Source organism: Nylanderia fulva, unplaced genomic scaffold (assembly GCF_048542155.1).
Source record: "Nylanderia fulva isolate GAGA-0341 unplaced genomic scaffold, ASM4854215v1 Scaffold264, whole genome shotgun sequence".
NCBI lineage: Eukaryota > Metazoa > Arthropoda > Insecta > Hymenoptera > Formicidae > Nylanderia > Nylanderia fulva.
This window is the reverse complement of record NW_028190330.1, coordinates 19,500-35,762: the sequence shown is the minus strand read 5'-3', so window position 1 is coordinate 35,762 and position 16,263 is coordinate 19,500. Positions and strand designations below refer to the sequence as shown.

The 16,263-nt window shown below is 40.5% G+C and overlaps 1 protein-coding gene across 1 annotated transcript in view; it reads left to right on the top strand.

Annotated features, from left to right (window-relative positions):
• Nucleotides 1-14,463, top strand: part of LOC114944916 (uncharacterized) — a 61,798-nt gene extending 47,335 nt beyond the window's left edge. Inside the window, exon 5 of the mRNA XM_085483729.1 lies at nt 13,963-14,463. Within this exon, the coding sequence (XP_085339855.1) occupies nt 13,963-14,463 (501 nt within the window). The remainder of the gene's footprint in view (nt 1-13,962) is intronic.
• Nucleotides 14,464-16,263: the final 1,800 nt, after the last annotated feature.

Below are 16,263 nucleotides of genomic sequence, written 5' to 3'. Positions count from 1 at the left end.
TCCTTTTTCTGTTTCTCCCAATCCTTCCTTAACAATTCCCCAAACCATCCCTCTTTCTCTCCTCTCCTCTCCTTTCTTCTACTTTCTCTATTCTCCTTCCTCTTTTTCTAAAGTATTCTTCTTTTTCTTTTTCCTATTCTGATCCTACCTTTCCTTCCTTTGCCCTTTCTCTCATTTTTTCCCAGCATTTCCTGGCTAATTCGCTTCCTCTTCCTTCCTCCATCCTTTTCTCAAAATTCCACGCTCTCTTCTCAGCTCTTATCCTATCCTCAATTTCTCTCTTCTTAGTTTCTCTCTCACCATATATCCTAGTGACCTGCTTTCAATCCCTAATGTCCATCTCATGTACCTTTCCTCCATTCTTTCCATTCCTTCTCTCTCCTTTCACCCCCATATTTCCACCCCGTAGCTCATCACTGTTCACACCAACTTGTCAAACAACCATAATCTTCTCCCCCAATCTTTTCCAAACTTTCTTTTCCCTATTCTCCATACTTGTCCCATAATAGCTGCTGCTCTCCTCATCCTTTCCTTCACCTGCCCTTCTTGTCCTCCATTCCTTTGTAGCCTGTATCCCAGATATGTAAATTTCTTTACTTCCTCTATTTTCTCTCCTTTCCATCTCCACTCCTTTTTCTTCCACTTTCCCCTCTTCCCCCCTTTCTCCTAAATCTCATTACCTTCGTCTTCTTCGCGTTCAATTCCAACCTGTTATGATCTAAGTACTCTTCTAACCTTATGATCATACTCCTCAATTCTTCTTCCTTCTCTATCAACAGCACCATATCATTCGCGTACGCCAATGTATATATCCTTTTCCCACCTATCCTCACTCCTCCTCTTTCACCTTCCCCATTTTTTCCTCTAAGTCCGCTATCAGGATGTTAAATAGCATTGGGCTTAATGAGCATCCCTGCCTTACCTCTTTCTCTATCCAAAATTTTTCCCCTAAATTTTTCCTCCCCTACCTTTATCCTACAGCTTGTCTCCCTCATCACCTTCTCTACCCTTTTTCTTAATCCCTTCCTTATTCCTCTCTCTTTCATTGCCTCCATTAATTTCTCCCTGTTCACTGAATTGAACGCTGCCCTCAGGTCTACGAACATTGCGGTCAGCCTTCCACCTTTTTATTCCAATTGTCTGTTAATCAGATAATTCATAATATAGATGTTGTCCATCGTACCCATTCCTTTCCTAAATCTCATCTGATTTTCCGGCACTATCCCTTTTTCTTTGACCTCCTTCCTCAACCTTTCCGTATTGTATATACTTTATACAATATTGGCATCAAGGTTACTCCCCTGTAATCTTTTACTTCTTTTCCTTCTCCTTTTTTCATTATCGGCACTATCACACCCTTCTTCCATCTCTCCGGCCAGCCTTCTCCTCTCCATATCCTGTTACAAAATTCCAATGTCCATTCTTCCAAGTTCCCTCCTCCGTACTTTCATACCTCATTTGGGATCTCATATATTCCTGTCGCTTTTCCTTCTTTCAACTTCTTTATCGCCTCTAACATTTCTTCTCTACTTATCTCCTCTTCCTCCTCCTCCTTTACCTCCTCTTCTTTGCTTCCCCTGTCCTTTCTCTCCTTTCTTACTCTCCTCTCCTCCATTCCTCTTAGCAGCTTCATAAAATATTTTCTCCACTCCCTCATCTCAATTTCTTCATTTACTCCTTTCCATCTCCTTCTCTCCCTGTTTACTATTTTCCACATTTCTGATTCTCTTTTCACTTCTGCTGCCTTTTTTCCTATTTCCTTGTTTTCTTCTTTTTTCTTCCTCTCACATAATCTCTTGTAATCTCCTTTTCTCTTCCTATATTCTTCCCCCTCCCCTCCTTCCCTCCTCCACCTCTTCAGCTCCTTCCTTACCTTCCTTTTCTCTCTTCTACACTCCTTATCTCATCATCCTTTCTTCTCCTTCTTCCCTTTCCTCCATTCCTTCTCTGTTACTCTCATTGCTTCTTTCAACTTCTCCTCTATTCTCTTCTATTCTCCATCTATCCCTTCTTCTCTTTCTCCTAATTCACCCACTTTTTCTTTAAACCTCCTACGACCTTCCTCATTTCATCCTCCTCTTTTTATCTCTCCTCGATTCTTTCTCCTCTCTCTTCTCTGTTTTCTTTCTATCTCCACCTCCACTGGATGATGATCTGAATCCACTTTATTCCTTACTCTTAACCTTCTCACCTTCTCTCCGCTCTCCTCATTTCCTAGTACATAATATAATCTATTACCGTGTTCCCTCTTCCTCCTGTAAATGTCCATTCCCTCTCTTCATCTCCCTTTGTGTTCCCGTTCAGTATGCTCCATCCTCTTTCTCCCATAAATTCTATCAATTTTCTTTCTTCTGCGTTGATTACGTTGTCCTTCGACTTTCTATTACTTTCTCTTATTCTCTCCTCTCCTGCAATCTTTTCTCCCCTAACTCTTCCCCCTTCCATTCCCGTCCTCGCATTAAAATCTCCTCCTATTATCGTGTAAACCTCATCCTCTTTCTTCTCTGTTCATTGCTCCATCTATTTACACGTTTCCTCTATTCCTTCTCCTACGTATACTTCTATCACCTTCCATCTTTCTTCCCCCATCTTTACTCTTCTTACCACAAAACCTTCCTTATCCATCTCCATCTTTCTTCCCTTCTCTGCTAACTCCTTTCTTATCCCCATGATCATGCCTTCTATCGCTCTTCCTCTCTTGCTCTTTCTGTATGCTATGCTCCTTGAACACCCCATACGTATCCTTTTGGTAAAAATCTTCTCATCTTCTTTCCATCCTTTCTCTTCCGTCCATGTTTCTGATAACACCCTAATCACACGATCCCATCTCCTCTATTCCCTTTTCCAAAAGTTTCTATCTATCCTTGTTAAAAGAGCAATTTTTTTCATTGTCGGCTAGTAAAAATTTCAAATCAACTCTATAAACGACAAAATTTATTTTGTCACTAAGAATAAAATATCGCACTTATTTTTTAAAAACAAATTGTAACATTTTACTTTTTGTATGTATATTCAATGTAAACCCCTTCACCTTAAATAAAATTCACATTTTTTTTTTATGGAAAAATTTTTTTCTAAATTTGTAATTACACTTTGTATTTCACTTAAACTGGCCTTTAAAAAAAATTTTTTTTACTTTTCGTGTAATTTATTATTAAAATCGTTTAAATTTTTGAGTACCTTCTTTTGAACATGGCCTCTTTTTTTTTTTTTATTTTTTTTTTTGGGTATTATTTATTGTTCGCTAATATTCCAAAAAAAAAATACGATCGCTAAAAAACTCAGATCTTTTTTTAAAAATTTTCCTTTTTTTGTTCCTTGATATTAACTCTCAAATGATCCTTTTAAATATTTTTTCGTTGTCCATGTTAACATTGCCCAAAAAAGTATGATTTCATTTATTGGGGTTTTTCAAAATTACAAAATGTTTCGTTAGTCCCCCCTAATATTATTTTTATGTTCTTTATTCGCGTTAAAATTCCCCCTCTTTTTTTGGCCTACATAAATGTTAAAACAAATTGCAACTGATCTTTAAACCACATTCGAATTGCTGGATTTTAGTTTTTTTTTTCTGCGCTTTAATAATTTTAAAATCCGTTTTTTTAAACATCTATACCCACCATACTTTTTTTTTTTTTCCCGGGGAAACAATTTTTTCGAAACCCATCTATATCGGATAAAAAGAATTTTTTAAAACCGGGGCATTTCTTATACTTTTTGTTTTTTCATTTGGGGCCTTCTCCAAAAATGCTCCCCTTAATAATGGTTCTTCCAATTAATTTTGTTAAAAATCAATAAGAGGGAAAAAATTGCTTCTATATTTAAAATCACCCCAAAAATTTTTTTAAAAAAAAAGTGGATGTAAGCAATAGACACTTTTTACAAAGTTTATTTTTTCCTTTTGCAAAAAGGGGGTTTTTTAATAAAATGATAACGCCTTCCTAGAAAATTTCTTTTTAACCCCTCTATATATATTTTGTTATTAAAAATTTTTAAATGAAAAAACTAGAAATTCAAGTTTGATTTAAACCCCTTGTTCGACCGTGAAATTTTAATTTTTCATATATTTTTTAAAAAATTTTCAAAATCTGAGTCATATTACCCCCTAGAGGGGGCCCCATTTTAAAGTCCCCCAAAAACAAAAATAAAAAAAACCTTTAAAAATTCAAGTTTTTGGAAATTTGTATCCCCAGATTTTTCAAAACCCAAAAGGGTCTGAAATAATTGGGGGAAACGGTGCCCCCCATAGGGGCCCCAAACCCCGGTTTTTTAAAAATTAATGTCTAAATGAAAAATTTAGGTTTAAATTTCAATAGGGAAATTTTTTAAAACCCCCCAAAAAATTCGTTTTTCGGAAATTTTAGTATTTTTTTTTCCGTGATCCCATCTTCGTTAATCCCGAAATCGCAAGATCCAGAAAAACTTTCCCGTAAACAAAACCCCAATCCGGGAAAAATCCTATCTTTCTCATAAATTTTTTTTTCCCAGACAATTTTCTTACAAATCAAAACTATTATTGATTGATTTTTTCCGTTTTGGGGGGGTAGGCTATTGGAAGGTTTTTTTGTAAAAACGAACCCAAAGCGAGAAATAGACGGGAAAACCCGAGAAACATATTCTAACTGGATATTTTTTCCCTTAGGATTTTAGGTAATCCATACGTTTTTAAAGGAGAGAACACTACAACGTAATTTATAATTTTTCCTTTTTTTTAAAATATAATTTTCCTTAAAGCCATCTTTTCAAAAAAAATCATTAAAATTTCTTTTCTCATTTTTTTGCAGGGTTTTTTTTTAACAATAGTGTAAGGGGTTGAAAAATTTTTTAAAACGTTTTCCATTTTTTTAAATATAATAAATTTTTCCCCTTTGAAACCCCGAAAAGCATTCCCCTTTGGGTCCCGCGTGTGAAAGAACATTCGGATTGTCTTTACAAAATTTTATAAATCCCCCGTGTGAAACCAAATTTAATTTTTGTTGACTGTTTTTTTTAACCCTTTTTGGGGTTGAAAAGTTGTGAAAATTTTGGGAACCCGCAAAATTTTTTTTGATCTTTGTGAGATTATTAATTTTTTTTCTTTTGCTTTTACTCTCAAAAGGGCCCTTTGGGATAATTCATGTCTCGCTTTTTTTTTAAACTAATTTTTCGGAGCCAAAATTTTAAATTCACCCTTTTTGCAACAATTAGAAACTTTGGGGGAATGTTTTTTTGGGAAAGATTAAAAAAACCATTTTTTTTATTTTTTAAAAGGGGTTTAAATTGAAATCTTTGGGAAATTTATTGGCTTCTATTTGTATATTGACCCCCTTTTTGGCTCATTAGTGTTTCCCCTGAAAAAATTTTGGATATTTTCGTCGGTTGGGGAAGTTTCAAAATGTAAAAACAAGAAATATCTATGGGTTTGATGCCTTTTTGATATCCTTTTGGGGTGTTGTTTTCTTTTAACCAAATTGAATTTCTTTTCGTGTGAAAGAAACCCCTCTTTTTGTGGCAATTTTTAAAAACCCAAGTTTAAATTTTCCCAAAAATTTCTTTTCCCCACGCGATTCCCGGAAAAACATTAAAAAAACCCGCTGGGGGAGATAAAAAATCCTATTTTGTAATGACTCTACCTGCCCTATGAAATCAAGATTTCAAAGCTCATCCCCTTTGGGTTTTTGGAATTTTGTACAACGTACTATCTAGCCCTTCTGATGGGATTTTGTAAATGAAAAACTTTAAAATTTAAATGGGGGCAAAACCTTCTAAAGGTTTTAGGAAAAATATCCCCTTTTTTAAACAATTTTTTTAAAAAATTTAAATTTTTTGGGCCCCCTCCCCTCTTATTAACAATTTTTTTCCCGCTTTAAAATCCTTTTTTTAAAATAATCTGGGGTTTTTTTTTCCCAAAAAACCCCTAAAATAAAATTAAAAAAAAAGGTTTAACCCGCCCCTTTTTGGTTTTAAAATTGCGCTTTGGGGAAAGGGCCCAAAGGGGTTAAAAAAAAAATAAATTAATAAAAATTGGTCGCCGTATTTTGAAAAAAAAGTGAAAAATAAAAGGCCAAACCCTTTTCGAGCTAAATTTTTCCCGAGATGTTTCACCCAACTACCATTTTTTTACATGATAAATTAAAAAACTAAAATCATTATAAAAAAACTACGAAAATTTTACAATCATCTAAAAGGGTTTCGACCCCCCACGGGGCCCTTTTTTTCCAGTAAATCTTTGGGGAAATATAAATTTTTTTACATTCACAAAACCCCCAAAAATTTTAAAATTATAGTTTTCAGAATCGAGATTTTTTTGAGAAATTCCGCTTTTTTTTTAAAATCCGTCCTTCCAACAATTTCGCCTCGATATGATCTCTGATTTTGTTAAAGATCTCGGATGGGTTTCAAACCATCTTTAATAGGGCCGAAAAAATTAACCCTTTTTCCGTAGGCGTTTGCGATTAAAAAAAATTTACCGTCAACGAAAGGCCCAAATTTAATAATATTAAACCTAAAATTGGTAGTAGCTTACCTTCATCGTTCTTCTTTACTTTTGCTTTTAAAAAAACATTTATTAAGGATGACACAAAAAAACCAAAAATACAAAAACAGCCCCTTTTTAAACTCAAACTTAAATCGGGGGACCCGTGGGGTTTTATAAATGATCTAATATCTATGTTTTACTCGTTAATGTCCCCCATTTTTTCCTATTATTATTTATTTTCGCTAATATAAACCCAAAAAACAAAACGACTCGCTAAGTACTCAGTAAACTTTTTTTAATTTTGTCCCTTTTTTTTTCCCTTTATATGTACCTCTCAAAATGAGTCTTTTTAATAATTTTTTTCGTTTTCCATGATTTCCCTTGTTTCCCCAAATTAAAAATTGATTTTTCATTTTTATGGTTTAGAAAATTTCTGAATTTTCGTTGATTTCCAAACCCAATATTATTTTTATGTTTTTTTATTCGGGGTCTGCAATTGCCTCTTTTTTTTAGGCCCCACAAGATCATTACAATTTGCAACCCGGGTTTATAAAAACCCCCTTCGAATTTCATGGATTTTAGTTTTACTTCTGCGCTTTAATAAAAATTATCCCGTTTGGGTTTAGGGCATCTATCCCCCCCCAAACTATTTTTATTTTTTTAAAACCGGGAAAAAATCATTTCCGAATCCATCTAAAATACGGAAAGACCAAAAAATTTTTTTTTTAACCGGGGTAAAAAATTAAAATATTATATTTCTACCAGATGTCGAGTCTGATGGGCCGCGATGGGGGAAACGGGCTCCTTCCCCTCACTGTCCCCCTCGGGGGTTTTAAAATATTTAAAATCCAAAAAAAAACTTTTAAAAAAATTAAATTTTTTATTATTATATTTTTTAAAGTGTAATGCCCTACCTTGAGCCGCCACAAATTTTTCTCCCCTCTCCTCCCGCCTCTCCCTCACTCGCCGCCCGTACTTATTTTAAAAATTTTTAATTTTTTTATTTTTTATATTTTTTATATTTTTTTATTTTTATATTTTTTTTATATTTTTATTTTTTTTTTATTTTTTTTTTTTTATATTTTTAATTTTTTTTTTTACATATATTTTTTTTTTTTTTTTTTTACACACACAGTTAAGAGGGTTTGGAGTCGTTAAAATACCGCGGAAGTGCGAACCGCGGGCCCCCTCATCTCTATGCAACACATGTAAAGTACACACACATACCCACATGCACATACTCTACATTGAGGTGTAAATCCGACCGCAACCTCCCTCTACACTCGGGTAATGCCAATGCCGGCGGTAATATTTAAATAGAAAAAATTTAATAATATAATAAAATTTTTATTAATTTAAAAAATGTTTCCCTCTTCTTTTCCTTATAAAAAAATTGTATAAAAAATAATGTAAAAATTATGTAAAAACTAATATAAAATATGAATAAAAAGTAATGAATAAAATATGTATTTTATTAAAATAAAAAATGTTTCCCCTCCTCTCCTTCACTCCCTCGCCGCAACCTCTCTCGCCGCAAAATCCAGGCTTGGATCTCTCTCGTTCACCGTCGCCTCTCTCGCCGCAGGCCCGACCGCCGAATCTCTCGCCGCGCCCGAGCCGGCGGAATCTCTCGCCGCAGGCCCGAGCCCGCCGAATCTCTCGCCGCCCGAGCCGCCGACTCTCTCGCCGCCGCATCTTTCGCCGCAGCCCGACCGCCGACTCTCCTCGCCGCCGCATCTCTCGCCGCCGCATCTCTCTCTTGCTCTGCCTGCGCGCTATCTCCTTCTCTCCTCGAATGCGTGCATCTCTCTTACTCTCGCGCGCTGCGTCCCTTCTCTCTCGAATGCGTGCTGATCCAAGCTTGGATCTCTTTTCTCTCTGTCTCTTTAATGTCGCTGCACCTCGTATGAAAAATTCGTTTTTTCTCGCTGAATGCAATGTCCTTGACACATATTATATCTCGCAAGTATGTAACGAGTGGCGCGCAAATAAAGTACACCATGATATACATAAAGTATTTATTCATCTTATATTTAATACATAATTATTATTAAAGTTTTTATTACATATTAAAAACAAGCCACCACTCGCATCGACAAGTTTGGTGCATGTTGAAGCATTGCTAGCGCGTATCGCATTCGACAATTCTCTCGCATTCGTTACTGGATGCAATATTGGAGAATTGAGTATATTTTGATATCACCGTTGCGACGAGCCTCGTCAATCGTTGTAACATTATTTCGATACATGAATCGAGCTCGAACATACGATGTAACGTCGATTCGACCATCATCATGCGCACGTCCGCCGATTCGAGACTTATGAGCTTGGTGCCGTTTTATCTTGTGAATCGCACTGTTAGCGGCCCGACACTTATGCAATTATCACATCGTTGTTTGGAGGAGGATCATTGTTCAGGTAATTGTGAATAGCGTGGCGTTTGCTCGTAGAGTCCTTTCCACTTTCGAGAGATAGTAATAGCTGTTTTCCCCGATGATCTCCTATGGCGATCTCCACATAACCTCGGCAGATTCACTCTGATGCCGATTTCGAGAATTTTGAATTCCGTTGCCGTCAATGCGTATCGCCCCTTCCAGTATGCGAACCGCACGAGGCTCCAGCGAACGCTGTAAAATTAGATAAAAAAGATAAAATAAAATTAAAAATATAAAATATATAAAAAGATACAAAAAAAAAGTTATACTTACTCGTCGCATTTCTCTCGCACGTTTCTTCATGTCCTCGGCATGTAGTAATTCATGCTGCTGCTGCTTTTTTGAACCGAAGGTATTAAAAGTGAACCGTCAGTTAGAACGGTCGACGAAAGACTGATTGTATAATAAGGTACTAATAATCGAGTACGGTCCCTTTTTAAAAATATTAGGAGAAGGGATTCTTAGAAATATATCTGGAGGGAAAGAACAAAGAGAAATATTTAAAATATTAGAGAGGGGATTCTTAGAAATATATCTGGAGGGAAAGACAAATTATTAAAAGGTGGGGGTAAAAAATTCTTAGAAAACGATTGCGTGAGAAATTTTTAAATAGGGGGGTAAAAGAATTCTTAAAATCTGGTTAGGAAAAATAACAAAGAAATAGTAATGTAAATAATATGTTTTTATTCAAAAACGGATATCGTCGCGATTAGCCGACCACCAATTGAATAATTTAAATACATTTTGTAACGCGCAATTTTTACATGTTTATTACATCGTAGAGTATATGTGGGATCTAATTTATTTAATGCAGACACATCTTCATATATGGCATCCAAGATCTCAATCATGAAACCGCTGCTCGCATCGTCCACTATTTCGGCAAGCCACTCTCGCTTTTCGAGTCCTTTTACATACACAAGAGAGGACTCTTCCTCCTCGTCTGTTCATTTATGCCATTGATAGCTGCCGGATCAGCGCTGAGCCATGCAGTATGGAACATTTCCTCCCCCCATTGCAAGCTGTGATGATGCTGAGTTATCCTGAGGCCTGGCGCCTTTCCGACTTTAAAAAGCACGCTCCACGGCACAGGGCATGCGAAAAAATAGTGCTGACATGATATATTCCTCTTCTCAGGATTGCCGCTTCCTTTACGATAATCGCTTGTTTAGGATAAATCCTTGCGGTCGACAAAACGTTGGTGCGGACAATGATCTCTTCGATGTTAGTCAGTCGAGAGGTATTACTTCACTAACATCAGACCTCTCGCATCATCATGATTATGTACTCCTCCTCCTCCTCCCCTCTCTCACGCGCGTAGTTGTGTAAAACATTTTAGGGTGATTTTGCGCACAACGTTTGGTCACTACGGGTTGTACTGGATCACGCGATCGTGCATGATGAGACAATATGCTGTGGTATTATTGGGCACCGTTTTCCTTACACTCAAATTCCAATCTCACATCCACCGTTGCGCTCTTGACCGATTCGTTTTGTCGAGAACAATCGATAATCACAAACGGACCGTTTTGTAAAAACACGTGTAATGGTGAGGCTCGGCTCGAGATACTCGTATCCGTAATAATTTTTGCAGAAACGCGCATACGTGTTATACAGAATCGACCATCTGTTTCTATCGAAATCCAGATTCATATCGTCGTACGGATAACATTCCGAGTTCAGATAGGTTTCACGTTGGTTAATTTACAGTTGTCGAATCGACTCGTATCCTCGGACATGACATTTTTACGCCCTGTCTGCAGAGCAAAAATTACATATCGCGGCTTCTCCAGTTGAGTCGCGGTCTTAATGGCCCACGAATGCTGGTACGTAGCCTGCAATAGCGTAAATTCGTCATAGATCCCACGAGCGGAACCCCTGCTGAGGGTAACGTCCGCTTTCCAGAGCGCGCAGCATCGACAGCTTCTTAATCTCGCTCAACAACACGTGTGGCATTCGCCATTGTATCTTGAATATGTTGATCACAGGCTCCAGTGCAGAATCTCCATACAGACAATTTGTCGTTGCGCGCTCGTATTAGGATCAACTCATGACGCGCATTAATAACAACGCGTTTGTAATCCTCGCAAAATCCCAGCAACATGTGCAGCGGTACGCAAAAAATTAAAGTATCCATTCACAGTAGTCGGGCTATCCCAGCCTGCATTTCGCATAATCACGCTTCTATCGGATGACATTGTCACCTAGTTTTTCAGCAGACTTGTTATTCCTACATTCCTGTTGCGATCAATCTCCACGCCCATCGAGCTCGTAGCGAATTTCGTCAAACATGAATGCGACGCAATTATTTCCCAGCATCACATTGGATCCCTCAACTGGATGAGTTATCCGCAGTTCACCCTCGATGTAGAGGAAACTCTCATACGGCAACGTATATAAATTCTGTTGTTGTATGGGTATTCCTTATCTCGTCGCTGTATCCAAATGTTGTGTTGGCAAACGGGTTGTATGTGTGAGTCTCAATCTTGACGATGCGATCGTCAAAGGACTGGCTCTTCCTCGATGTTAAGAATCTCAGTCATTGTTCAGATGGCGCGCACCGCAAATCCCAAAGATTGTAAAAACGCAACGTTTGACGAGGTGAGTCTCTTCTCGTAGTTGATTTGATATTAGCGAATTGATGTTGCTGCTGGCCTGATTGTGTTCTTTCGTGTCTTTATTCAACAACGAGCATCCCGTCGCACGAGGGTGGCCCGCCGTCGTACGTGGCAATCTAATTGTTATCTCTTCACCTCGAAAATCGAGCAATCGTCCCTCCTGGTCAGTAACGCGTAACACTAAATCAGTAATGCTCCGTACGAAGACCGGCAGGTAAATGAATCCTGCGCAGCGTTTCCGATATCTTATATCCTAATGGTACCCTCGGTAAAAATTCGTGTATCGTGTGAACGAGTTTATCGTTGCTGTATGCACCCGCGGTCACGTTACACTCTATGCGGATAATGTTCACGTTGATAATATTAATCGCCATGTTCGATTTGTGCCATTTTCGCGGTTTGCAGTTATACGATTCGAGAATCCCAGCCGCGATCCAATGTTGTTGGACATGCTAAAGTTTATTCTGTAGGCACACTTGATCTCGCTTCTCATCGTATTGTAATTAGCGCGGAGCACGATTGGATAATCTTCATCGTCGACACCTTTATCGCTAACAGCATATGTTTTCGGGAAAGTGCGCGTTTCAAAAATTCATGTATCGCTTGCAGCTCGTACGATCCCTCGGGAATCGTAATTTCCGCATCGTCTTTGCCGTAGTAAAATTTATTATTCGAGGAATTCACATTTTGATATAGTGTGATAAGTTTCAAATCCGTCAGGACCGAGCTCGTAGTCCGCGTCGCTCAAATCTATGGGCGAAAGTAGGTCGCCGCGAGGACGCCTACTCTCTTCCCAGTCAATGTTAGTGTTAGCGACATGTTGACAAAACTGAGTTAAATAACGCAATGTCAGTCTTTAAATTCGCTGCAAGTTGAACTAAAATTCAATCTCTTGGAGAACTGCAAGCACCAATTGTCCACAGATACTCTGATCATACGTTTGATAAGAGGTTGTAATTGTATTCCAATTTCGGCACGTTTAAATATCGCACCAATTCCTCGGGTGGTCGAAGATTGCCAAAACTGTCGAAATAGATTGCGCGATTTCCCCTTTTTGCATACGCCACCCAATGGGACCGTCTGTGCTGTCCAGATTGACGATACCGCTCTCATTTTCCTCGCGCGCCATTTATCGGTAAATTATTGCGCATAAATACACCTTTAAAATATGGAATGTGCATACGTTTTGCAAGTTGTAGCAATTGCACATTTGTAGTTACACCTTGCGGCATTTTTAACGTTTTTTTGACGTTTTTTTTTCCTCGCTCCTCGTCCATATTTGTAAGGGACGAGATACAGTCCGCGACCTTCCATGGCGCGATTGTGGCGTAGTATCTCTTGCAACTGACGTTGCGCGGCTTTATTGTCGTTACTGCTTTTGCTACGCCAGCCGCTCCGCCCGACCAGGGATCCGAGCGCGCCCAGCATTGGTAAAATCGGCAAAAAATCCGCCTCGTTTTGCTACCGAAAGTACCCTCCTCCTCTTCTTCGTCCTCTTCTTCAAGCCCATGCCGAGCTTCGTTTTGGCTTTCATCGCTGTCCAGACAAACTGCGGCCGCGGCTCTCTCACCGAGACTCGAGTTCTTTCGCGACGATGCGAGTTTTCGCTTTCTCGGCGAGTACCTTATCCGCCGCGTGTCTCTCGGTAAGTTCGCTGCTCCGAGAGTACGCTATATCGTGTTCACGACACGCCGCGTCCAATGGGTTGATACCTTGATCACCTCTAGCCAATCGCTTTTCCAAACGAGTTCTCGGGCCGCAAAATTGATAGCCGGGAATATGAAGCTCGACCGGAAGTGCGTTTATCGCACGATTTAATACACCTGTGCCTATTTTCGTTGACATCCGTTTGCAATCTCTAGACATTACTGAGCAAAGCGCGAGTCCGCGCAGCTATAAATAGGCGGACGTTGGAGGTCAAATCGGGAAGTGAGAAAATGAAATTCGTGCGACAACCTCTGACGATACGAGTGATGAATTACGACGACAGAGTACACTGCAGCGTGAACAAAGGTGTGCGCAAACACGGTACGATGCTACCGACAACTATACGCGCGATCGTTTGCGGCCCCTCAAACTGCGGTAAAACCAACGTGTTGATAAGCCTGCTGGAAAGTCCGCACGGTGTGCGTTTTGAGAACGTGTACGTGGTACTCGAAATCGCTGCAACAGCCGAAATATCGCTATTTGGAAGATTTATTGACGCCGATTGACGAAAATCGGCTACTTTACATTCTCCAATAACAGTGACGTCATTCCACCGAGCGAGGCATGTCCAAATTCAATTTTTGTCTTTGATGACGTGGCATGCGACAAGCAAGATACGATAAGAGAGTACTTCTCAATGGGGCGCCACTCGAACATCGACTGCTTCTATCTCTGTCAGACATACGCGAGAATACCGAAACATCTTATACGCGACAACGCGAACCTGCTAATCCTATTTAAACAGGACGCCACCAATTTGAAGCACGTGTACAACGATCACATGAATACCGACATGTCGTATGAGGATTTCGGGGAGTTATGTCGTACATGTTGGCAACAAAAGTATGGATTTCTAGTGATAGACAAGGACAGCTCGCTTACGAACGGGCGATACAGAAAGGATTTAACGAGTTCACGATACTGCGGAGCCATTAGTCGTCGACAGCACTCTCTAGAGTTTAGGATGGCTGATAATATTCGCGAGCGTGAAAAGGTTGCCATGGAGATTGCGAAGACGGCCGAATCGATCCGCAAGAAACACCGCGCTCTGAAGACCGGAAAGATCGATGATGATATCGCCGTCAAGACTCATTTTAAACCTATTATCGAGCCGCTACAAAAGATTGTCGACAACGCGACGATTTCGGTGAAAAACGAGCCTAACACCGACGACGACGACGACGACGACAGTGTGAAGATCGAGACACGGTATGAGGGGGAGGACACCGAAAAAGAGAAAACATAAAACTATCAAGCAATATAAAAGGAGGAGGCATTGAAAAAGACAAAATATGATATTTCGAAGCCATTGGACGCTTCACTGTCAACAACATCTACACCGATAAGCGCACAACCTGTGATACCCAAAGCACTCGTAGACGAAAATGTTTTCGAAACCACGCGTAACCCGCCCGAAATATCCCTTCGACACTGGTTAAGATCGTCGGAAGGTCGACAAATGATGCGAAAGGATTGGGGACCATTAGGACAAAAGTACATGGACGCTCTCCTCGGTGCTGATGAGAAGAAAGAAATTGATAATGTATACGGAGTCTACTTCGGCGAGAATGAAATGCGGCTCGGCAGCAAGCGATTTGCGATTGACAAAGATGACAATATAATCATAGGCGACACGCGGTACATTGGAACGCCCGGATTGTACGAGTTGATCTTCAAGAAAAGACCTGATTACCGGGATGACGATTTGCAAAAATACAAACACATATTATTGACAACAAACGTGCATAAACGCAATTTTGATGCACAAGGTCGTGTGAAGGGTAGCAAGGGGGACAAGTACAAATATATAATCGCACCGTTGACGCGGGTGGAGAGTCCAAAATCTGGCACTGGATGCCTCGCGCTATGACGCTAACCGACAATAAGATTGATTACGTGCACTGGGACGACCCTAACGAGCTAGTGGATCGCCTACGATTGTACGAGTCCCGTTATCAGAGACGATGGTGTCCGGGCAGCCGTGACGATATATAATACGTCCAGCTACTTCTCGCGTGACGTGGCGGCGGTGGCTTGGCGGAGCGGCGTCATCTCTATCCATTTGGAGAATCGATCCTGCATGGTCAGGCAGCCAGGTATGACCACTGGTCGATCGTGGTAATGGTCCGACCAGATCAATGGAGACCTGTTGCCACGGGTGCGTGACGTTGGTGGCTCGAAGTTTCCCGGCCGGCAAGGTTTGTGCGGCCTTGTGGGTGGCGCAGTTTCGGCAGTCACGGACGTATTGAGTGACGTCGCGGAACATTCCTGGCCAATAATATAAGCGCGCTACTCGTGCGATGGTCTTCGCAATGCCAAAGTGTCCGGCGGTCGGGTCGTCATGCAGTCGGTGCAGTATTTCCGCGCGCTGGGGTTTCGGGACGCACTGTTTCCATTGCTCCTCGCTTGGCGAGTCGTGGAAGTTGAGATCATGCAGGATGTGTCGATGCAGCTGTCGATTCTGGATGCGGTAGTCCGCATGTTCGGCCGGGTGTTGTTGTACCTGGTGATAAAGGCGGCGGTACCATTACAGTCTGGAGCGGCTTGTATGACACAGGCCTCGGGTTGACGAGAGAGAGCGTCGGCCACGATGTTCAGTTTTCCTTTACGATACCGGATGTCGTAGTCGTACTGCTGAAGCTCGAATACCCATCTCCCTAGGCGACCGGTGGGAGCTTCCAGTCTCTGCAGCCATCGAAGCGACTGGTGATCGGTGACAACCGTGAAGTGATAACCCTCCAGATAGTCGCGCATTCGACGAATTCCCCACACTACCGCCAGACATTCTAGTTCTGTAGCGCTGTAGTTCCTTTCTGCGCTATTTAGCGTACGGCTGGCGTAGGCAATGACGCGTTCGCCTTCGGATAGTTCTTGGGTGAGCATGGCACCTAGTCCACACGTGCTGGCGTCGGTCTGGAGGGTAAACGGTCGGCTGAAATCGGGACAAGCAAGGACTGGTGCGGTGGTGAGCGCCCGCTTTAGTTCGTCGAAAGCCTTTTCTTCTTCTGGTCCCCACGCAAAACGTGCTCTTTTTTGGGTCAAGCGT